Here is a 25965-nt window from a genome sequence, read left to right as displayed (position 1 = left end):
TGGGGGTCATGAAGGCACCGACAGGAGCAGCAAGTAGCTTAGCAGCTCTGTTTACTTTCTGTAGTTTACATTCCGCGCCCTTCATTTGCCCCAGCCTCAACAGCAAATAGGAGGCTGCTGAAGGGATAAAGACCAGACAAAGAGATAATCCTGTGACGCCACCTGGGATCAAATAGTGAAAGTTTTCTCTTTCAATACACCTGGCATATTGGGGACTACTCAACCACATCTACAGTGGTTTCTCTATAAAGGTATTAGTTGTAATGACACCTAGCCCTCCTCTAAACATGCTAAGGTACAATAAATGCCACAGTAGCATACTCGGAGTACACATACCTGTACAGTGCAGCCACAACACAATTGGGAATAGTAATAAAACTAAAATCACATGCATAAATATCACATTCACTGCCCAGTATTACGACTGCGGTTTCAATGTAGGTTACTATGTGACCTCGCAACATTCACCCCCAGTCACAGATCTGGGTTTAATCCATCGTTTTTTTGCTGCCCATGCCATTCCAGTTTGGACCCAGCCATATGCAAATCAGTCTTGACCCTGTTCCCGATGGGAACAGTCCAGCCCGAACTGCTAGGCCAGGTCTTCCCTGGACTGGAAACAAGCATTCTGGGACCGGTTTCGGGGTTTCACCCCTCATCAGCCAGGCTAGCTTGAATCCAGTGGCATGGGAAGCACGGGACCCACGTCTGGGCATACCCTTCCCACTTAGGGCAAAAAATGCAAAAACAACAAGTGATGGACGGAATGCTGAACATTGTCGAACATTCACCCCCAGTCACAGATCTGGGTTTAATCCATCGTTTTTTTGCTGCCCATGCCATTCCAGTTTGGACCCAGCCATATGCAAATCAGTCTTGACCCTGTTCCCGATGGGAACAGTCCAGCCCGAACTGCTAGGCCAGGTCTTCCCTGGACTGGAAACAAGCATCCTGGGACCGGTTTCGGGGTTTCACCCCTCATCAGCCAGGCTAGCTTGAATCCAGTGGCATGGGAAGCACGGGACCCACGTCTGGGCATACCCTTCCCACTTAGGGCGAAAAATGCAAAAACAACAAGTGATGGACGGAATGCTGAACATTGTCGAACATTCACCCCCAGTCACAGATCTGGGTTTAATCCATCGTTTTTTTGCTGCCCATGCCATTCCAGTTTGGACCCAGCCATATGCAAATCAGTCTTGACCCTGTTCCCGATGGGAACAGTCCAGCCCGAACTGCTAGGCCAGGTCTTCCCTGGACTGGAAACAAGCATCCTGGGACCGGTTTCGGGGTTTCACCCCTCATCAGCCAGGCTAGCTTGAATCCAGTGGCATGGGAAGCACGGGACCCACGGACGGAATGCTGAACATTGTCGAACATTCACCCCCAGTCACAGATCTGGGTTTAATCCATCGTTTTTTTGCTGCCCATGCCATTCCAGTTTGGACCCAGCCATATGCAAATCAGTCTTGACCCTGTTCCCGATGGGAACAGTCCAGCCCGAACTGCTAGGCCAGGTCTTCCCTGGACTGGAAACAAGCATCCTGGGACCGGTTTCGGGGTTTCACCCCTCATCAGCCAGGCTAGCTTGAATCCAGTGGCATGGGAAGCACGGGACCCACGTCTGGGCATACCCTTCCCACTTAGGGCGAAAAATGCAAAAACAACAAGTGATGGACGGAATGCTGAACATTGTCGAACATTCACCCCCAGTCACAGATCTGGGTTTAATCCATCGTTTTTTTGCTGCCCATGCCATTCCAGTTTGGACCCAGCCATATGCAAATCAGTCTTGACCCTGTTCCCGATGGGAACAGTCCAGCCCGAACTGCTAGGCCAGGTCTTCCCTGGACTGGAAACAAGCATCCTGGGACCGGTTTCGGGGTTTCACCCCTCATCAGTCAGGCTAGCTTGAATCCAGTGGCATGGGAAGCACGGGACCCACGTCTGGGCATACCCTTCCCACTTAGGGCGAAAAATGCAAAAACAACAAGTGATGGACGGAATGCTGAACATTGTCGAACATTCACCCCCAGTCACAGATCTGGGTTTAATCCATCGTTTTTTTGCTGCCCATGGCATTCCAGTTTGGACCCAGCCATATGCAAATCAGTCTTGACCCTGTTCCCGATGGGAACAGTCCAGCCCGAACTGCTAGGCCAGGTCTTCCCTGGACTGGAAACAAGCATCCTGGGACCGGTTTCGGGGTTTCACCCCTCATCAGCCAGGCTAGCTTGAATCCAGTGGCATGGGAAGCACGGGACCCACGTCTGGGCATACCCTTCCCACTTAGGGCGAAAAATGCAAAAACAACAAGTGATGGACGGAATGCTGAACATTGTCGAACATTCACCCCCAGTCACTTCCCATGCCACTGGATTCAAGCTAGCCTGGCTGATGAGGGGTGAAACCCCGAAACCGGTCCCAGGATGCTTGTTTCCGGTCCAGTGAGGACCTGGCTTTGCAGTTCGGGCTGGACTGTTCCCATGAGGAACAGGGTCAAGACTGATTTGCATATGGCTGGGTCCAAACTGGGGTGGCATGGTGAGCAAAAGAACGATGGATTAAACCCAGATCTGTGACTGGGGGTGAGTGTCTGACAATGTTCAGCATTCCGTCCATCACTTGTTGTTTTTGCTTTGTCGCCCTAAGTGGGAAGGGTATGCCCAGACGTGGGTCCCGTGCTTCCCATGCCACTGGATTCAAGCTAGCCTGGCTGATGAGGGGTGAAACCCCGAAACCGGTCCCAGGATGCTTGTTTCCGGTCCAGTGAGGACCTGGCTTTGCAGTTCGGGCTGGACTGTTCCCATGAGGAACAGGGTCAAGACTGATTTGCATATGGCTGGGTCCAAACTGGGGTGGCATGGTGAGCAAAAGAACGATGGATTAAACCCAGATCTGTGACTGGGGGTGAGTGTTTGACAATGTTCAGCATTCCGTCCATCACTTGTTGTTTTTGCTTTGTCGCCCTAAGTGGGAAGGGTATGCCCAGACGTGGGTCCCGTGCTTCCCATGCCACTGGATTCAAGCTAGCCTGGCTGATGAGGGGTGAAACCCCGAAACCGGTCCCAGGATGCTTGTTTCCGGTCCAGTGAGGACCTGGCTTTGCAGTTCGGGCTGGACTGTTCCCATGAGGAACAGGGTCAAGACTGATTTGCATATGGCTGGGTCCAAACTGGGGTGGCATGGTGAGCAAAAGAACGATGGATTAAACCCAGATCTGTGACTGGGGGTGAGTGTTTGACAATGTTCAGCATTCCGTCCATCACTTGTTGTTTTTGCTTTGTCGCCCTAAGTGGGAAGGGTATGCCCAGACGTGGGTCCCGTGCTTCCCATGCCACTGGATTCAAGCTAGCCTGGCTGATGAGGGGTGAAACCCCGAAACCGGTCCCAGGATGCTTGTTTCCGGTCCAGTGAGGACCTGGCTTTGCAGTTCGGGCTGGACTGTTCCCATGAGGAACAGGGTCAAGACTGATTTGCATATGGCTGGGTCCAAACTGGGGTGGCATGGTGAGCAAAAGAACGATGGATTAAACCCAGATCTGTGACTGGGGGTGAGTGTTTGACAATGTTCAGCATTTTGTTGCTTTGTCGCCCTAAGTGGGAAGGGTATGCCCAGACGTGGGTCCCGTGCTTCCCATGCCACTGGATTCAAGCTAGCCTGGCTGATGAGGGGTGAAACCCCGAAACCGGTCCCAGGATGCTTGTTTCCGGTCCAGTGAGGACCTGGCTTTGCAGTTCGGGCAATGTTCAGCATTCCGTCCATCACTTGTTGTTTTTGCTTTGTCGCCCTAAGTGGGAAGGGTATGCCCAGACGTGGGTCCCGTGCTTCCCATGCCACTGGATTCAAGCTAGCCTGGCTGATGAGGGGTGAAACCCCGAAACCGGTCCCAGGATGCTTGTTTCCGGTCCAGTGAGGACCTGGCTTTGCAGTTCGGGCTGGACTGTTCCCATGAGGAACAGGGTCAAGACTGATTTGCATATGGCTGGGTCCAAACTGGGGTGGCATGGTGAGCAAAAGAACGATGGATTAAACCCAGATCTGTGACTGGGGGTGAGTGTTTGACAATGTTCAGCATTCCGTCCATCACTTGTTGTTTTTGCTTTGTCGCCCTAAGTGGGAAGGGTATGCCCAGACGTGGGTCCCGTGCTTCCCATGCCACTGGATTCAAGCTAGCCTGGCTGATGAGGGGTGAAACCCCGAAACCGGTCCCAGGATGCTTGTTTCCGGTCCAGTGAGGACCTGGCTTTGCAGTTCGGGCTGGACTGTTCCCATGAGGAACAGGGTCAAGACTGATTTGCATATGGCTGGGTCCAAACTGGGGTGGCATGGTGAGCAAAAGAAGGATGGATTAAACCCAGATCTGTGACTGGGGGTGAGTGTTTGACAATGTTCAGCATTCCGTCCATCACTTGTTGTTTTTACTATGTGACCTCTTCCTGTTGTATAATATACAGATTACTAAGGAATGCCTGAAGCACAGTTTTCAACATTACCTTTTTAATGATCTGTTGCCTTTTTTTTTAAAATGCTATATTTCACAGACGGACCCAATTAGATTTTGTAGACACTTTGTGACTTGCAATTCGTTCTGGACGCACATTAAACATTTCAACATGCACCAGTGTGATTTATTTACTTTTTTAATCTATTACTATTAATTTTCAACCTAATTTGGTGTCCTTTACATCTTAAACAGAGAGGTGTATTGTCATATAACTTAGAGATTAATGTGCTTGGTGCAGATATATATGTGTAATTTGTAAATCGTGAGTTTGAACCTGATAAAACCTTCTATTCTTTCAAGGTTACAGAAAATAAGGACAGTTGTTTTGGGCAATATTAACAATTTTTTAAAGTGCTTGTCTGTGATTTTGGGCTTTATACTTTACTTAAAAAAATATTACTCTGTTTCTGATACTGGGCGAATCAGGCTGCTTGACTGCGGGCTTTAATTAAAATTTGACTGACAAGATACTCCATCACAAATATTGCGGGTGTCTTGTATGCTGCATTACAAGCGCAACTGACTATAATGCACTTGTAATATGGGGAATGGGGCATCTGGTATGCATGGCCCTTATCTTGCTTCTTGACATGTCTGGAGGTAAATATCTACATTGCTGTGCATAGACAGTGTAGGGTATTTATACCACTGTGTTGTCTTGAGTGTCTGAGAGCAGGGAACATGGAAGGAGAAAGCCTTGCATTAAATATATCATATCTTCATTTTATGATTTCCTAGATGTTCCAGTTCATGCACTGTTTGCTGTGCTCTAGTTTATGTCATTGTTATTTTGGTTCAAACTTCCACTATAAATAAATAATTTAATGAAAAGCTGGTGAGCTATCTGATGTTTCATGGGCAATAGAGGTTTGATGAGTTTCTGTTCTACTGTAATGTACAGGTATGTGTACTTAGAGTAGGCTATTGTGGCATTTATTGTACTCTAACGTGGTTAGAGGGAGGCTAGGTGTCATTACAACTAATACCTTTACAGAGAAATCACTAAGGATGTGGGTGTTTAGTCCCCAAAATGCCAGGTGTATTGAAAGAGAAAACACTGGGCTCATATTAAAACTTTTTTAGCGCCGCATTTGCGCTGCTTTTTGACGCAAATACAATTGTATTTTGTAAGTTTGCGCCGCTTTTGCGTCAAAAAGCGGCGCAAATGCAGCACTAAAAAAGTATAAATATGGGCCTATCTATTTGATCCCAGGTGGCGTCACAGGTTTATCTCTTTGTCCAGTCGTTATCCTTTCATCAGCCTCCTATTTGCATTTGAGATTTATAAATGGCAGGATAAGCCGCTTTTTGCCAATTAATAGATTATTAAAATGTTTACTTCCTACTATGGACCCTCAATCAACTGGGAAAATGAGAGTAGAGATGGCACCATCATGATAAAATAGACGATTTACGTGACATTATTTTTAAAGTACACACCACTTACTGAATTTGTTTGTGGCACTTAAACAACTAAATGTCATTGCCAGTTGATGAAGGAACCACCACTTGTTCATTCACCATCTCTATACTTTGATTCTGAACTGTAGCCTATGGTGCAAAATTAGGCTTAGGTTTTATTAATACATCATAATACCCAGATCACAGAAGTTATATGAATATCAATGCAATAACTCCCCTCCCTGAAACTCCTTTCACATCAACCCCAACACATGGCTGAGAGTGGTGTGTAAATTAGGCAGAAACATTCACATTTTCACTAAACACTGTTTCACCCACCTGTTTGTTTTCCAAATGTGTAATGTCTCAGGGTCTGTAATCCCCCTCTTCTCTGCCTGCTCCTCCAGAAAGTCAAAGAAATACTTGATGGCCAGAGGTGGCCGGTCCTCTCGGATGCTGAGAATTGATTTGAAGAGATCATCCAAGAACTTCTGCAGGGTGCCCTTGAGAGTCAGAATGAGTCAAGAAAGACAGTCAACTCACCAGCTCGTGAAAAAGAGGCAATCACCCCAGCCAATGGAAAAAGGTAATTAAAACATTAACTAGTGAAATAATAACAGTGAGCCACACACCAGTGAAATAAAGGGAATCAACAGGACAGTTCATTAAAAAAATGCAAACTCAACAGCTAGTGAAAGAAATGTGGTCACGATAACTACAGAAGAATGACAACAAAGCCACAACTGAAGAAATACAACCAAAAAGAGGCAATGACTCTGTAATCTACTGGGAAACTGGCAAAAGATGCTCATTGAAAGAGGAGCTAGGGAAAGGCAAGGAAACAGTAAGCCCACCAAGCAATGAAAGAAAGGAATGAACCCACTGGTTAGTAAAGAAAAAATAGCATAATTTGTAAAATAAGTGCAAGTGCCCACACGCTTTCTTACGAGGCTGTCGTTGACACTCTACCACCGGCGACACAAATTTCCACAACTGGCACCGCCCACTACCAGTGATGAAGGTAAGTAGACAGACAAAAGAGGTTGTTGATGGAGCTCACGTAAGAATAATACTTGGGGAAACACTAGCCAGGAAGGAGGTGAGGTGTTGACCTGATTTGGCTGAAGGTCTGGTGTGGAAAAATAGTCCTTTTATGCTTGTTTTGAACCTTGGCGTAATACTGAAGTCTGAGGCCTCACTGCTTTCTTTCAGCCACATTCAATTCCAAGTTGCCAATAGGGCCATCCTGACCAGTATTGTACTGGTGTAATGGTGGGGGCAAAGTCTGGGCTGCTGCTGCCTCCCAGCTCAGACCCCGAAGGCTGGGTCAGACCTTGACAGGAACTGCCTGGGACTTTGGAGGAGTGCAGACACGGCCTTCCTGCCTGTTGCTTGGCCAGCCCATGGAGGAAGACTGATCCAGTCCATGTGCATGCAATTCTACTGCACAGAAGTTGACGTGGTGGCGTGACAGTCATCATGGCGTGATGCCACCAATCAGTCACCACTGTCACCCGTGCAAGGAAATGCCGTAGCCAGGTTGCGGGCCAGGTTTTAAGGAAACGCATCAGGTATAGCTTACTTTATTTGGCACACTAGACCCTGTTGTTGACCAGTCAGAGTGCAACCCATGGGTGGGACAAGAAGCAGCATCCGGACATTTCCTGCTTCACAAAGATAGTGGCTGCTCTGAAAGTGACCTGCACATACAGCCTGCTTGATCATTTTTTAAAAGGAATGTGGCCTATCCGTCCAGGTCCACAAAACAGCTCCACTGGCTATCATTTCTTGTCTACCTCAAGTCAAAATCCTACTTGGTGATCATAAGGAAATCCACACAAAAAAAAGAAACAAGCTCTATTCAGCCAGAGACCTCCGCATGATCCAAGGCTCATCACCTGTGAAGCTAAAGATTCAAAAGGCACAACATCCGGAACACATTTCTGGAAACTGGGGGCCAAAATATCATGCAGCGTCCTGAGTTTAATAAAGAAGGCAGATCTCTATGGTCTAAGTCTTCAGACTATCACCCTCACTCCTGGCCTTCCATAAAGCTCATGCAGCCAACCATTTCAAAGAATCATTGCAGAAGGACTTGCTCAGATTTGTTCTTCTCTATGTTCTCTTCTGTTACGCGGTTAACTAATGGTTCTCAAAGCTGTACTTGGATATTGTTCTCTGCTGGCTTGAGGGTAGGCCGCCCTTCAGCAAATACATAAATAATCTGGAAACAAGACACAAGGCTCTATAAAGCGGAACCCCTGGACCTCAGACTCTTCTCCCTTTCTACCCCGTATCAGACAATAACCAAAACCCCACCTGTTTAGCATTTTTACTACCCACAGCATTACTCCACCATGCCTCCACCTGTAGCTCTTCAGCCTTCGCTTACGTCAACTGCTACCCCTACATAGTACAGGTGTTCTAAAAGCCATTCAACTATATATAAACCTATTCACCTTCGCACTTTAATCTTGCACACAGGTCTTACTGCCCTCTCTGCTGCCCTCTTCAGCTAGGTCCATGCAACATCAATATCCCCAAAAAATAAGGGCTATTTGAGATGCTGGAAACCTGAAGACGGGAGAAGGGGAGCATATTGGCTCCCATTCTGGTCAAAAAAGGAGGACAGTACCAATATTTCTTTAGAATCCACAGCCGCAGACCAGTTCCGTGCTCTGTGTGACAAGTGTCTAAATGTCCTCATGCTACTGGTATTAAAGCATCAGCCTGTCTGAAAATCTCCCAACTGCCCTTGAAAACTGTCCACCCGTACGTAAAACTGGCGTAATGAACGTCGAGCATATGCAGACCTGGCCCAGATGGGATCCCTTAGGTCAGGGGATTTACATCTCCAATACAATTGTTTATCAACTGCCCTACTTCTACTTCCTCCAATATCTGTCTGAGAATTTGCTGGCCTGCAGATCAAAGTATAGACGCAAAAGCATTTTTTTTTAATCAATCAATGAATTGTATTTAATTTTACCCCATTCTCTTTCATCAAGAAATGTGTTGATCACTCCTATGATTTAACTGTATTTGAATATACATTGAATCCAAATTAATTTCTGCTCTACAGTGAAATTCTGTGATTTGATCAATATGCAATTTTGTATTCTTATATGTTTAGTAAACATGTTTTAAAAAAGCGGAGTCATCTAGAGAATAGTCATAATGAGTCTCAAACCACAACCAAACCTAATCAAAGGGACATTACTGAATCCACATGTTTGGTTATCATTAGTGATGCTTAGTTTTGTGAAGAGAATTTTTAAAACCCCAGACAGAAACAAACACCTAAGAAGCAACAGAGATGAAAACATTTGATAGGTAATGCTCATCTGAATGGTTTGCTTCACCTATATGTAAGCTCACCATGGGGTACTGCTGCGTAAGGTGTAGGAATACCTTGTTAATATAGATCTCAAAATTAATCGTTTCACACAAGTTAAAATTCACCCGCACAACAAACACTCATATATTGACTCGCTCACCAGCTATTATAGAGGTGGCTTTACTCAAACCCAGTTAATGACCTGACTACACTTTTCTGAAATCTGTGGCCTGTGAACTTTAATTTACATCTACTGTGGTTATGTCATAGGAAGGGATATGACCGTGCAATGCTGTACAACGAGAAGAGATGAAATATGCAGTAATAGTATCTGACTGTATGTCAGAAGAATATCGAGCAAAAATACTGTGCTATCAAAATATTGTAGACTAAATACGGACTACCAAAATATTGTGAAAGCGGGTATATAAAGGTTTGTTTACATCTACTATTCCTAAATCTACATCTACATACCTTGAAGATTCCCATGTATCTTCAAGGTATGTGGATATGGAGTTAAGTACAATATTTTAGGTGTTGATTTTTTTGATTTGATATTTTGATAGCGCAATATTTAAAACTCAATATTCAGGTTGTATACCATGCCAAGAATTGTTGATTGCCTAATTTTCTAATTTGCTGTTGGAAAATGTTCCCCAAATATATCTATTCGCTATGTAACTCACTTTGATGTCTGAAGTCTTCTCGATCTCGTAATCACAAATAAATAAATTATGATATGCCTTGGCTGGCGGTCTGGTCATACCTTGGTCGAAAGGAGTCTGGTTAAGTAGATCTCTGGAAGCACCTTCTTCTTGTGGCTCTGCTTGTGGGATTTCCGGTTATCACCGTAATCATCTACTGGAAGTACCTTGGGAGACACAAAAGAGACCTTAGTACACAGTGCACACCTGCTCAACCTTAGTACACAATGCATGCCTGCTTGGACCTTAGTACACAGTGCAAAGGTGCTCGGACCTTCGTACACGAGCACGCCTGTTCGGACCTTAGTACACAATGCACACCTGCTCGGACCTTAGAACACAATGCACGCCTGCTCGGACCTTAGTGCACAATGCACACCTGCTCGGACCTTAGAACACATTGCACGCCTTCTCGGACCTTAGTACACAATGCAAACCTGTTCGGACCTTAGAACACAGTGCACACCTGCTCGGACCTTAGAACACAATGCACGCCTGCTCGGACCTTAGTGCACAATGCACACCTGCTCGGACCTTAGAACACATTGCACGCCTTCTCGGACCTTAGTACACAGTGCACACCTGCTCGACCTTAGTACACAGTGCACACCTGCTCGGACCTTAGAACAGAGTGCACACCTGCTCGGACCTTAGTACACAGTGCAGACCTGTTCGGACCTTAGTACACAGTGCACACCAGCTTGGACCTTAGTACACAGTGCACACCTGCTCGACCTTAGTACACAGTGCACACCTGCTCAACCTTAGTACACAATGCATGCCTGCTTGGACCTTAGTACACAGTGCACAGGTGCTCGGACCTTCGTACACGAGCACGCCTGTTCGGACCTTAGTACACAATGCACACCTGCTCGGACCTTAGAACACAATGCACGCCTGCTCGGACCTTAGTGCACAATGCACACCTGCTCGGACCTTAGAACACATTGCACGCCTTCTCGGACCTTAGTACACAGTGCACACCTGCTCGACCTTAGTACACAGTGCACACCTGCTCGGACCTTAGAACACAGTGCACACCTGCTCGGACCTTAGAACACAATGCACGCCTGCTCGGACCTTAGTGCACAATGCACGCCTGCTCGGACCTTAGTGCACAATGCACACCTGCTCGGACCTTAGAACACATTGCACGCCTTCTCGAACCTTAGTACACAATGCAAACCTGTTCGGACCTTAGAACACAGTGCACACCTGCTCGGACCTTAGAACAGAGTGGACACCTGATCGGACCTTAGTACACAGTGCAGACCTGTTCGGACCTTAGTACACAGTGCACACCAGCTTGGACCTTAGTACACAGTGCACACCTGCTCGACCTTAGTACACAGTGCACACCTGCTTGGACCTTAGTACACAATGCACACCTGCTCTGACCTTAGTACACAATGCACACCTGCTCGGACCTTAGTACACAGTGCACACCTGTTCAGACCTTAGTACACAATGCATGCCTGCTTGGACCTTAGTACACAGTGCACACCTGCTCGGACCTTCATACACAGGCATGCCTGCTCGGACCTTAGTACACAGTGCACCCCTGCTCGGACCTTAGTACACAATGCACACCTGCTTGGACCTTAGAACACAATGCACACCTGCCTGGACCTTAGTATACAATGGACACCTGCTCGGACTTTAGTACACAAGCACGCCTGCTCGGACTTTAGTACACAATGCACACCTGCTTGGACCTTAGTACACAATGTACACCTGCGTGGACCTTAGTATAGAATGCACACTTGCTCGGACCTTAGTACACAATGCACACCTGCTTGGACCTGCTCGGACCTTAGTACACAATGCACACCTGCTCGGACCTTAGTACACAATGCACACCTGCTCGGACTTTAGTACACAATGCACACCTGCTTGGACCATAGTACACAATGCACACCTGCTTGGACCATAGTACACAATGCACACCTGCTTGGACCATAGTACACAATGCACACCTGCTTGGACCTGCTCGGCTCTTAGTACACAATGCACACCTGCTTGGACCATAGTACACAATGCACACCTGCTTGGACCATAGTACACAATGCACACCTGCTCGGACCTTAGTACACAATGCACACCTGCTCGGACCTTAGTACACAATGCACACCTGCTCGGACCTTAGTACACAATGCACACCTGCTCGGACCTTAGTACACAATGCACACCTGCTCGGACTTTAGTACACAATGCACACCTGCTTGGACCTGCTCGGCTCTTAGTACACAATGCACACCTGCTTGGACCATAGTACACAATGCACACCTGCTCGGACCTTAGTACACAATGCACACCTGCTCGGACCTTAGTACACAATGCACACCTGCTCGGACCTTAGTACACAATGCACACCTGCTCGTGCACCCTGATGAGTGTCAAGAGGTCCAAGCAGGAGAGCCCGATTACAAGGTAGTAGAACATCGTCTCATAACTGACGACCTCAACATACATGACAAATGGCCATGAATAGGCTGGGCTTCTGAACAACAAAAGAAACCACATTCAAAATCCTTAAAAAGTAGAGTGTCCTAGAGTGGCCCCTTGTGAAGAGAAGGTACTACTTGGTGGAGTTCTAACACAAAGAAAGCTTCTGATCTAGAAACCTTTGCAAAGTAAAAAATGATAAGAAATGCTTCAATGGAGAGATAATAGCATAGGAAAGTATATATAAATGAGTGTGTTGTTCTGTTAGGAGTTGCAGAATAGATCACCCTGTATGAATTGCATTGCTAGATTCTGCTTATGCAGGCGGTCTAAATCCGGCCTACGGTGGTTTATGTGAACAAAACATCTCTATTTTTAAGAGTCTAAACTGTAGAGATTGCCAAATGATTGTGATGTCTTCAGACCTAGAAGTAGACTTTTCTTGCAGGAAATCTGTGAGCTAGGTTTTATTTTAAAATAGTCTCAAATAAACTTTGCCCTGCAGGCTTCCTTGGGTGATGTCATCAAAACCCTTCCATGGCACAAAAAGAAATAATCAACCAATGATTCACACAATCATCAATGAGCCGCTCACATGTTTAGGCTTATGACATCAATCTGCTTAAGTTTACGACTTTGCTAGATTTCATAAAGAATTCCAGGTTTCTTGGGAACTCGGGGCCATCTCAGTCTCCTGAGCAGGAATCGTCTGCTCCACATACCGTGATATGGAAATAAACGAGCTAACTCTGCATTTCTACATGTGGAAATAAAAGTATTTTTGTACCCCTTCCCATACTCTTGTCCAGTTTTGGGGATGTTCCATCTCCATTCCTACAGTGAGTAGAGATTAAGGGCCAGATGTACCAAACAGTTTTGCACATTCTGTGTCTATGGGAAAATGTGTTCGTACATACGGCCCTAAATCCTATCTTTACTGGACAAATCTCCAATGAAATCTAGGGTGGAGGGATGGTGTTTTCCACACGTCAGCAAACACTCACCAACCTGGAAAGACTTCACCTGCATTGGCACACAACACAACTGTGGAATGCACAGATATGCCTCGGGGAGCAGATTTATTCACACAAGCCGTTCTACCATAGAGATGGGATTTTAGGTGTAAGTCAGTTTATTCTTGGTGGAACTCTAATGTGAATTTTCACTTGTGAATGATAACATTTGTGTACCTCGATGTGCACATAACTTTTGTGAATCATATCAATGTGTTCGTTTGAAAGATAATCTCCCACAAAGCTCAGGCATAGAAAGCAACATTCGATTCAAACAAGTACATTATTTTTGTTATCATATGTAACAAATAAATAACACAATTATGAAGTTCATTTCAAATGTGACAAAGTACTAAATGACTAAAAGGTAAAAACACTTAGGACAAAGATTATACAACGAGTTCAGTCTGCAAAGTTAAGTCAAAACTCATTAAAATGCAGAACGATGTTAGCAAAGTATGGTCAAAATGGATAAGATTTAATGCTATCTTCGTTGAGAATAAGGGGAGAATGTGGGTAGCTCCCTAGATGTAGTGATTTGCTTTTTTTTAAAATTCATCGTTTCCCCTGGTAGATTGAAGGAGACATTGATATGCTAGAGGCCTAGAAGGTCGGCACCACAAATAAAAGAATAACACCTTACATAAAAACACAAACAGCTCAGGCAGTGATATGAGGACTACAAGTTCTCTTATATATAACTTTTTTTTTTTTTTACAGATGATAATGTTTTCTTATTCCCATAGTATATACTTAACTAGATACTTAGGGGCATATTTACAAGAAAGTGGTGCATCATAAATGATGCGCCAATTTTCTTGTGCCCCCCCACTTACTGGCACCTAATGGCACCATGGTTTTACCGTATTTACAATACGGTGCACTATGGCGGTCATTAGCACAAGAGCATCAACATTTTTTACGCTATTGTGGTGCTTCGCTCCACTACTGGCAAAAATGTTGACACTAGTGCAGCAAAGCACAGGGAGGCCTACTGAACATAATGCGTGTGTCATTTTAGCGCCTGCTCTTAGCAGGCATTGAAAATGACAGAAGAAATGGCGCAGTGAAATGTTGTAAATTTCTCTGCACCGTTTCTTCAGGCCTCCCTGCGCCGGAACCCCTCCTTTCATACATTATGCCTGACGCAGGCATAATGTAGTGCAAGGGGTTTACAAAGTGGCGCAATGCAAGCATTGTGCCACTTTGTAAATATGGTGCGGCAGAAAAGCCACCCTAGTGCCGCCTTTGCGTAAAAAATTGTGCTAAGGTGGAGCAAGGGGCTTGTAAATATGCCCCTCGATGTTTTTGCCATTTTTACATTTTAATAATTTTCTTTCATTACAATAGTATACATTTTGGAAGTCAATAGGTATAGCATCTCTTCTAGTTTGCTGCATAATTTTATCTATTTGAAGGTGATATTTAAAATTGTTCTCACCAACTAGCAGGGCTCTTATATCCAAAATGTATCCATTATAAAGTTTATTAACTTCTATCACCACTGTCTTCCATATATTTATATACATAATTACATTTCAATAAAATTATAAACCCTAAAAAAAACTTTCCCTCTTATTAACTTTATTTCCAGCTTAGATATCATATACCCATTTGTTTGACTAACCTGCTAGTGAAATAAGGCTTTAGAAATGAAGCACAACAGAAGTTTCATCTTTTGAAGTGTTGGGACTGGTATTTTTGCATTTATGCCCTACAATTCTATAGGTGAGAAGTGTGTAAATAAGAATTTCTGTCGATGGTATCCTCATATGCCAAAAGGTTGCATAAATGGAATAGCTGCATATTTGGAGGTTTCATTAGCGGGTTAATTGGGAGTTAGGAAGGTCTGTAAGTGGAGCATTTGTCATGAGGGACCTTAGTGGGATGTTTGTATTCCAGGAAGTTCTGTAAGTGCAATGCCTGTGCTCTGGGTTTTGTAAAATGAAGTTTGGTTATGCTTGATGTAGTATTGACATGGTGCCATAGCAGGAGACTCCCAGTGACTCCCGGCCTTCCTGTTGAGACTGTGACACAGACTGTGGCTGGAACTGTTATGTTATGTTAATTGGTTTTATAGACCACTCAAATACCCAAAGGTGTCTTGGCGCTAAACTTTAATGGCAGTGCAGAGGAACATGGAGAGGAAATTTTACATAGTATTAAACAACCAAGTTTTCAGAGCATTTCTGAACTCTAAAACATTGGATGACTCTTTGATTTGCAATTGCAGGGTATTCCAAGCTTTAGCTGAACTCAGCACAAAACTTCTGCCTGCCCAAAGCAGCCATCTAAACCTGGGGACAACTACAAATTTGACTGAAGCAGAGGACCTGCCTGGAGTGTACCATTTAAAGCAGTGTAGTGTAGTGTAGGAAATAATGGCCTGAATCATGTAGTGCCTTAAAGATAATTCTCTGTCTTATGGGAAGCCAGTGCAGTTTTTTCATAAATTTGGACACAGAGTGATATTCTGGAATCTTCAGTAGATGTCTGGCTACCGCGTTTTACATAGTTTGCAGTTTATTGAATAAGTATTGGAGTGGAGTGAAAAGTAGGCCGTTGCAGTAGTCTGGTTTTGCCATTCAGTCTGTGGGAACATACAGAGTAACTGTCTTAAACCAGACCCACAGCTGGACCAATGAAATCTGCAAACCAGGTATACGAATGGGAGAGAAACCACCAGCCACAGTGGCAATATTTCTCATAAACCAGAATTGAGCGTTTCACATCACTGGAAGTCGAGGTACTGTTTTGCGCTCCAGGATTGGAGATCGCTCACTACCAACCCCCTCCTTTGTCAGGTTCAGGAACAGAACCCTGAAAGTTCTGCCATCTGCTAGGAAGAGCTACCTTGAGCCTGTCTTGAGGGATGGAAATGAAAGTCACCAAGGAGGGCTACTCAAGGTACTCCTACACAAAGAAGAGGTGACCTAGAAAAGGAGGAGTGACATAAGCAGAAGCAGGAGAAGGGACTGCAGCCCCCTGCAATCAGTGGAAGGGTCTGCACTGCCATGATGTGGTAAAGCCATGAGACCCTGGTGCCCCAGGAGCATGCCCAGAAGCACAAACACCTGTGATGGACTACAGCTCATGGAAATCGTAACTGCATCCTGTGGTTTCCTCCGCAAGCACTTGCGACTGAGCAATGCCTAGAGAATCATGATTAAATTGCAGCTGGGCCATGGCAGAGTCAGCGTGACCACTCCTGGTGGGCGATGCAGGACTGTTCACAAATTACAACCACACAGCCCTCACCCTCATCTGGCAAAACAGTGGGCTGACTCATCATGGACTAAAAGGCTACCGGTACCTGAAGAACACACCCCTGTTGCTGGAATCACAGAGGCAATGCCGATTTGCAAGAGCGGTTCGAGCTGACAAGCCACCGGGGTGGGAGCCTGTCACATCCTGTGTCCTCAATCATTCATTGCCAAGCATGGTCGGTGTATATAGCGCTTTCTACTCCAGTGGAGGCTTTGAATCGCTTCGCTGACCTACAGCACGCCAACCAGTATAGGCAAGAGTTGGACTGTAGAGCTAATTGGAAGCATATATCTTATGCAAGATTATTACAGTTGTTATACTCGTTGGATGAATGCAATTTGTAGTCTAGCACAGTAGCACTGCGTTAGTTGTTAATAGATAAAATTCTACATGTACTACATAGCTCATGAACAATTTTAGAATCTTAAAGTAGAAAACAAGCAGGCAATTTAAGCCGTCTTGGGGCGCAAAGAGGTCACGTCTCCAACCCCTGGTGATATGCCATCATTACTGTGCCAAAGAAGGAATGGGCATCGCAGTCCCTTGCTGCTTCTGGCGGGAGGGGCGGGGCGGTGTGCTAAAATGGCTCGTATTACAACGGATGCCCTCATTACAAGTGGAAAATAAATCCAAATTCAGGACTCACGGGCCAAACTCTGATTACAGCAACTGTGGAAATCCCGCACCTCGAAGGAGAATGACCCCGAATATTGACCAAAAGCTACAGAAATCAGTGGCGAATAAACAATTTTCATGGTGATTTCCCTTTCCCATGGAGAAAACTTGGAATATGGCAGAAAGTCACCCCGTCCATAATAACTGACCTCTATGGACGTCGAAGCACATTGTGAAACAGTGATATTCACCACCGCCTCACAGAACTGAGCAAACAGCAACAGTTAGAGAGTGAAAGGAATGAAACAAAAGCAGGAAACAGAGGCACTCTACAGCTACAGCCTCTGTAAGGAAGCCCCCTGGGGACATGCTTCTTAGCAGAAAGCCCCAGTTCGAAAATAGCATGTTCTGGCTGATTACAGATGTATATCCCTTTTATCTTATCAGCTGGCTGCACTGATTCCTGAGCCATATGTTCAACATGTTGGCCTCAGAATAACAACCTTCAGGGAAGATACAATGAGTAGAAAACAAACTCTGTGGGCTCTTGTTTGCCAGCGCAACTACTTACACTGACAGCAGGGGGCGCTCATCCTAGGTATCAAAGAGCCCGAGCCCGCCAGGGCACCTATATTATATCTTCAAAACGCTCAACTAGCACTGCAGTCTAACGTTGGGTTCCACAAAGAAGCGTTTCAACGCCTCATTAGTGGTAGTAAGCGCTATATGAATCTAGAATACAATTCTATAAGCAGGTGCATAGCTCTTACTCTCATTTGCACGATCCTACGTTGCTTTGAATCTGGGCTCCCTTTGCACTTCTGTGATCACTGGCAGGAGTTTAAGTGGTCGGTTGACGCTGCATTTCGTGTCTTTTGCATTATTTACAGGTGGGCTACATTGGGTAGGCGCACGATGAAGTGGGAACAGGCTGGAGTTTGTTTAATGATGGTTTATATTTGCCAGGTGCTGGGCAGATTCCAACATTCATCTCCCTGGCCCTTTTTGCACATAGACACTGCGTGTAAAATTGCCACTTTTTTCGTTCAGCCGGAGTGTACGGTTGCCCATTGGTTGGCTTCAACACCAAACAGTTACCCATTGCCCGGCTGTTATGTTTAGAGACATTTTTACCCTTTATGTGCCCTTGATGGCATTACATGTGCTCGTGGGTGCTGTATATTTAGGCTAAATTCTTCGGATTAGTTGATATTTAAGATGGAGAGGATGTAGCTGTTCTCTTAAGGTGGCAAGCCCTTAGCCTACGGTATGGCTTGGAGAGATACTATGCGCTTGATGGCGCCAGGAGCTGTGTCAAACGTGTATTGTTTGTGCAGGTATATGTGCCAGTACAATTTGACTTTGTGTGCCATCAAGGTGGCACATGCCTAGCGAACTACATGGCTTGGAGACACTTTGTGTGCATGATGTGCACCATGGCGGTGGGGTCTATCGCTTTACCAGCTATAGGGCATGGAGTTGTGTAGGTGACATGATGGTGCCAGGGTTGTGTCGAATGTGTACTGATGTTGGAGGGTAAGATGTGAGCTCAAATTGAGCTGGATGTGTAGTTGAGGTGGCAAACACTTAGACAACTACATGGCTTGGCATCCTATTGGCTGAGCACCAGCAGCTATGCATGAAGCCCTCTAGGAGACAGAAGCTGCTCCATTTTATCAGGCAGTAGTTATGGGTCTGACAACTGACCTTTTCTCATCTCATTTGTATAATACACAATTCCTAAAAAAAATGGGGGACCTTGAGAAATAAGTCCTAGTGGCTTTCAGAAAGCCTATGTCCTAGTCCTGGCTTCACCACGTATCAATCAATAAGGAATTTGTAAAGCCCACTACTCACCCTTGAGGGTCTCAAGGTGCTGAATAGGGGAGGGGGGAGATTGGGGGGATGGTGCTGCTACTGCTCGAACAGCAGGGCTTGAGAAGTTTCCTGAAGGTGAGGAGGTCTTTGGTCTTAGCTATACTGTGTGACCCTGTGAAGGCAGCTTTCTCTCCATGCAGCCCTAAACTTCTGCTTTATTATTTATGACCGGGCTGACCTTTATAGACATCAAACCTTTGATATGCTGGCAATGCTCTGATTATGAAACTTCTACAAGGCAAGTGTTACTATGACAGGAGATCTGCAGACAGGTGTTTGGACATCCTATAGACCAACTGGTTCTACATCAGGGGTTGTATACACATATTATTTGGCAAGAGTTTTTACAGTTACATTTTTGTGAACTACTTCAAAGGTTGTATCTGCAAGAGACAAGGGGGAGCCGCCCGCCTGGAGGGAACCGCCAGAATACCGCTGCGCGGTCAAAAGACCGCCGCGGGTATTCTGGGTTTCCCACTGGGCTGGCGGGCGACCGCCAAAAGGCCGCCCGCCAGCCCAGTGGGAAACACCCCTCCATGAGGATGCCGGCTCCGAATGGAGCCGGCGGAGTGGAGGATGTGCGACGGGTGCAGTGGCACCCGTCGCGTATTTCAGTGTCTGCAAAGCAGACACTGAAATACAAAGTGGGGCCCTCTTACGGGGGCCCCTGCAGTGCCCATGCCATTGGCATGGGCACTGCAGGGGCCCCAGGGGCCCCACGACACCCCTCACCGCCATCCTGTTTCTGGCGGGCGGAACCGCCAGGAACAGGATGGCGGTGAGGGGGTCGGAATCCCCCATGGCGGCGCAGCAAGCTGCGCCGCCATGGGGGATTCCCAGGGCAGCGAAAAACCGGCGGGACACCGCCGGTTTTCCTGTTCTGACCGCGGCCAAACCGCCGCAGTCAGAATGCCCTGCGGGGCACCGCCAGCCTGTTGGCGGTGCTCCCGCCGACCCCGGCCCCGGCGGTCCTTGACCGCCGGGGTCGGAATGACCCCCAAACTCTTAAAAATATTTGTGTCTATGAACTGTTGCTATTATAAGAATTATAGTGGCGGAACATTTCTATAACATAATTCTACATCCAAATGTTAGCATAATTCAGTACTCACCAAATGGAAGTATTTTTCAGTATCCAAATCCTTCACTGCAAGGAGAAGAAACAGGTTGTAAGATGGCAAACGCAAAAAAATGAACTATGGCTGGAGAAAACATTTATGTATAGCATTGATCATCTCACAACAGTAAACAGTACATACAGCAGCACTCACTGAGGTCAGATAATTGATTATAGATACTTACATAAGGATCAATAATGAGGAGCTAGAAGACTGAACAGAGAGTAACAATCCAAGCGCTCTAGCCACATGAGCTGTCCTAGATTGCACTTTTCCTGTTGGTTGACAGCCCTCAACATTGTTGAGCCATTCTGAGACTTGTGTGAGAGGCTAAGCTCAGATGGCATCAACTTTTGGGAAACCTACGTGTGGAGGTCCGTTGAAGATCTTCAACCACCACTAGCTGTGAACAGCATGAGTGTTAGATGACTTTTGGGACCAGGAGACAAATAGAATTCAAAGTTTTTGACGAGAACCATTTTCTAGCCATTAAAGATTAACTCTTGCTTTAGTTTCAGTCATATCATACACTAAATTCCCAAAGTAGTCTGCACGGGTGAACTAGGAACCATCATTTGAACCCAGAACCTCCAAATTTCAACATAAATGGCTTACGCAATAGATCAACTTCTTTCCAGTTTTGTACGTGACTTAGTAGCACCCGTGAGTATGCACATTTGATAGATTAAATAACCACTGCCTTCCCAACAGGAGAAAAAGCATTTGTCAACAATACAATACATCTAAATCTCTGCAGTAGGCCATAAGAATAAAACACTTGACTTTGGGTAGGCCTCTATAAACGTAAAGATGACATCTATGACGCAGTGAGTACTTACATACTTTAAGAAGGAGAGCAGCCTACCACAAACAGAGCTCTCCAATCCAACAAGACCATACAACTGCAAGAAGCCTACTGCCAGTGAAGAAGATCTCATCAATTGTAAAGGAATAATATTCTTCATCAGAAGGAGACCTCTCTGACTTAAAGAAACTACTCAACCCCACAAAAGAATATAACCTGTGCAAACAGAGAAAAGAACAAAGCCTGCAACAAAGTATATTCAATCATACAGCCTGCCAAAATTCCAACCTCATATGACTAACTCCCTACAACATCACACTGCACCAAAACCTCTAGAAAGAGAGGAAGATGATCTACTTATATTATTTGAAGACCTATAAAGGGATTAAAGGAAGGCATCAATGAATTATTTAGGAGTGCAGCAGATTTTTAAAGCACTAATTACAGTGTCGCAATGGCCTGAGATTTATTTTCTTTAATGAAAATATGCACTTTAAAATTAGCAAGATTTTTAATTTTTTTCCAGAATCTTCGAAAAAGTTGTATTTCTGTGTAGCTATTTATATGCATGAAAGGTTGTTAAACAACAATGCATAATTGAATAACATTTAATTGAAAGTAATAGGCTGCTTCATTATTTAAAAGGGAGCTATCTACTGCGAGAGCAACCCTGCATTGTGCAAACCAAACTACTACATCCCTGAGAGGGACAGGTTTCTGTTCAGAAAGCAACTTTCCATCACATGAGATATTCTGCTGCATCTCTAACAGGACCTCTATTCTAATATTAAGGGTCTGATTTAGAACTTGGCGGGCGGGTTACTCTGTCACAACGGTGACGGCTATCCGTTGCCAAAATCCAAATCCCATTATATGTTATGGGATTTAGATTTAGGTGCACGAGATATCCGTCAACCTTGTAGCCCGTGCTCCTAGTTCTAAATCAGACCCTAAGTCTTCAGCACACAAAAAAAAAAACATGACACTGCCAGGAGAAGTAATCTCTCAATGCAGAGAACAACCTTATGCCAGAAGCAGATGTTCCAACAACCATGCGAGGTAGAGTTTTCTGCTGAGAGAGCACTGATTCACCACACCAGCAATAGCACTGCAACCTAGACAGGGTGTCATTAATTTATTCATAAAACAGCTTGCTCTCAAAGGAATAAGAGCCTCCATTCTTATCGGAAGAACTGACTACACAACAGGATCAAGACCCCACATCCCTGAGAGGAGTAGCTCTGCTCAACTCAGAAAGTATTCTAAACCCCATTTGAATCTGGGGCTTACATATCTGCTCCTTGAGTTGCTTGTGCTCTTCTGCAGAGAAACATGGTCTAGCAACTTTGGCTAGAAGGTCCATTCATGGTTTAACAATTCTGGCTAGACTGCTTATTCATTCTGTGATGGGGGTGAAGACTCATTTGCATCTAGTTTATCCGCTCCTGCTTATTCATAATGTTTCTGATAATCTGAAACTATTTAGGTATTAAAGCACTCTAACATAAACTAATTGCACAGATGAGCTAAAACAATAGAATGGAATGCCATACAGAAGAACATCCTCTATTTATAAAGTGCAGTATTGAGGAATCCCCTTTTTTATCCACCATTTTTTCGGTGGATTATATTCAAACAATGCATGTCCACTTTGAGAGGAAGACAACAATTGGCTTCAGAAGAACACCTTTTCAGCTTGAGGACAGGTGATCTCCCACCTGGAAAAGGCTCTTCTCCCCTCAAGAAAGAGACTTCCACTTCCCAAAATCATCTAAACCCATTGGAAGAAGACACCTGCCACCCTGCTAAGAAGACCTTTTCTGCATCTAAAAGAAGATCCCTTCCAACCTTACATGCAGACTTTTTCCTTCATTAAAATATATTTTAAGGAATTAGAAGTAAATCTCATCTATCTTTTAAAATCAGTTGCTTCAATTTTGAGAAATGGTACGCTTCTACCAAGACAATAAGATTTCTCCTAATATAATGACCTCTACAGCTGGCATGGCTGGAATGAAAAAGACCCTGTAGACAAATATAAATTCTGTAAAACAATGCAATACATTACCTCGGCCTAAAGTATTGTCCCGTATGTCCTTCAGGCTCATTGCCAGCGAGGCTCCTTCAGGAATCTGTTGGAACAGATAAACTTACATATCAGTAAAGAGAGATTAATACAATGCAAGAAAAACTAGTTAAAGTGCGGAACAAAACCTCGGTCTGCTATGAAGTGTTGAGCAATGCTTCCTTTCTGAACATGTTCTTGGGCAATGCCCCCAAATAATGCTAAATTTGTTATTGAAAAAGTGAAAATATAGGTGGCGAGGTACAGGTTTTTGCTTTTAAACCTTTTAATTGAAACAAATATTTATGGGTGACCTAGCTTTTCTGGTATATAAAAAGTGAAGAATGGAATGCGTGCATTAATCTCAGCCTCAGGTAATAACTTGGGCTGCAACCTAGTCCATCATTATTTTGCCCACAATGCCACCTCAGTTTAGACGTCAGTTTAGACCCAGCTGTACAAAAATAAATCTTGACCTATCTCCAATCGGAACAGTCCAGCCTGAACTGTCAGGCCAGGATCTCCCTCAACTAGAACACAAGCAACCCAGAGCCAGTTTCTCCCTGATTGGGCCCTGACTGGGTCTCTTCAGTCAGGTGCAGCTTGGTTCCAGTGGCACAGTGACCATGGGACCCACGTCTGGGCATACCCGTTGCGCGTAGGGTGTTGCAACGAAGTATAAAAAAGATTATGCATGGAGTGCTTGAATTAATATATAAAAATGAAGGTTATTACACCATGTGCTCATCAACAAGCTGACCCACAATTACCACAGAGTCCAATCAAATCTCAAAATAAGCATTGAAAGCATTCTCAGTCTAAATCAACCTCCTTTGTAGCACAGCAGCTCTGAAGAGCAAACGAGGGAAAGGGAGAGGAGGGAGACAAATAAACAGAGCCTGACCTAAACTAGCTCTACACTGTTTCACCGCCTCCCACAAAGGAGAGCCCAGGCTGCCCTCAGCACTGAGGATCAACATGTTACTCTGCTCCACTCAGACAGCCCTGCCTCTCAGAGTAATGAAGACAGGTTGTAGCTTAGTCTAAGTTGTCCACAAGGCCTTTACAAAGTCCACTTGAGAAAAGAGGTTCTTTTCCCGCCAGTAATCAATCCTCATTTGAACTAAATGCAATGCTAATGACCTCAGCCTTAATAAAACAGATCCAGTTACAAATGTTTTAATTCATTTTACAGATTAGATTACATGTCCCATTTGCCTTACCACTTTGACAGAATGCTTTTAGATGTTGTAATTTATTGGTATGAATATCGCAAGGTCATAAGCTTTGCATCTGGTGTGCGAGTTATGGTTTGCATTGCTGCTGGGAGAGTTATGGATTGTGGTCCTAACCATGAGATGCACATTTCAGTGGTTTTTTGTGATCACATACCACATGCAAGAGTGCCTGGTCTCAAAGACCCCTCACTGTGCACCACGGGTAGCCCACCCGCCTGCTGCTCTTGCCCAAACACAGCTGTGGGGCTCTGGATCCTTTTTTTCATTTGTTTCTGTATTCACAAATCGTGTGCTATAATTTCAAATTTTGGGACTTTTCTTGGGCACCAGGAGTCTCTCTGGAAACCACAGAAAGTCCAGAATACCACAACAAAGCTATTTTGTGTTATAAGAACAGGTTCACCCTCCCCCTTATGACCTTTTTATTTTGTATTTTATTCCAACATGGTGCTTGGTGCACCATGTTTGGTGATGGTAGCCACACAGAAATGTTGCTGTGATGGTCAGTCAATCAGAGTGTGGCAGATTTGCAAATCTGACATGGATGGGATAAAAAGCTCCCTAGTTTGGCCTCTGGGAGCAAAGGAAAGGTGTTGGCTCCCGCCAGCAGCCAGTATGGTGCTGGCTGGGGACCTGGTTGGGTCCTCGGAAGCCTTGGAGCTCTTGCATGACCCCCAACATTGCTAGTATTGTGGGTGCCCTCGGTGGGCACATGGACACTCCCCTACAATTGATAAAATGACTAGCTCCAGCGAGGGGTGCCGGCTGGGGCCGTGGTGCCTCTGGGGCTCCTCCTGCAGCCCCCAACAAAAATGAAGCTGTTAGTGCCCTGGGTGGGGACCGGGGCACCCACTCAATAAAATAATGCTGGCTCCCGGTGGAAGACACAATGGGAGGCCCTGCTAATTACCTGCCATATTACATCACTCACAACATGTTTTATGACAGCTTGATAGCATGATTGTAACATCTAAAATGACATCAGTGATGATAATACTGTGTGCAGCACGGCGTGAGTTATAGTTACTTTAGGACGTGAGTTACAGTTACTTGAGATAAGTATAATTTCTGTGGTTTTGTTAGTTTATAACAATATATTATAACTGACAATTTCACCAAACTATAAAATCCCTTTAACTATTGAAATACTTTTCTTTTAAGTCTCCTTGTAGAGGCTTGGTCAACAGTGCTGAGTAAGCAGAATCTGCATGGACACTGCCTTCTTGTGGGCTATTGTTAGTAAATTGTCTTTTGTAAGGACCAGTGGTCTAAATCTCCAGTGTTGACAAAGAAATAGGGCAGGTGAAATGCAATGAACGTGTCAATTTTCTTACTCTGGTGAATTTGTGCGATAGGACACAAGCTTCAGACACCTGACTAAGGGACTGATATAGAACTTGGCGGATGACTTACTCCGTCACGGTGACGGATATCCCACCCGCCTAAATATAAATCCCATTATGTCCTTTGGGATTTATATTTCGGCGGATGGAATATCCATCACCATTGTTACAGAGTAACTCATTCACCAAGTTCTAAATCAAGCCCTAAACCATGAATATTTGCTCAAA

At 44.9% G+C, this 25965-nt stretch overlaps 1 protein-coding gene across 1 annotated transcript in view; it reads right to left on the bottom strand.

Annotated features, from left to right (window-relative positions):
* Positions 1-25965, bottom strand: part of PLXND1 (plexin D1) — a 281158-nt gene that overhangs the window by 13753 nt on the left and 241440 nt on the right. Inside the window, exons 29-32 of the mRNA XM_069206314.1 lie at positions 23160-23223; positions 20281-20315; positions 10013-10117; positions 6249-6412 (exon numbers count right to left, since the gene is read on the bottom strand). Coding sequence (XP_069062415.1) covers positions 6249-6412; positions 10013-10117; positions 20281-20315; positions 23160-23223 — 368 coding nt within the window. The remainder of the gene's footprint in view (positions 1-6248; positions 6413-10012; positions 10118-20280; positions 20316-23159; positions 23224-25965) is intronic.

The sequence above is a fragment of the Pleurodeles waltl genome, chromosome 9 (genome assembly GCF_031143425.1).
Source record: "Pleurodeles waltl isolate 20211129_DDA chromosome 9, aPleWal1.hap1.20221129, whole genome shotgun sequence".
In the NCBI taxonomy this organism is placed as follows: domain Eukaryota; kingdom Metazoa; phylum Chordata; class Amphibia; order Caudata; family Salamandridae; genus Pleurodeles; species Pleurodeles waltl.
Note: the sequence above shows the minus strand (reverse complement) of the source record. Positions and strands in the feature narration are given on the sequence as shown.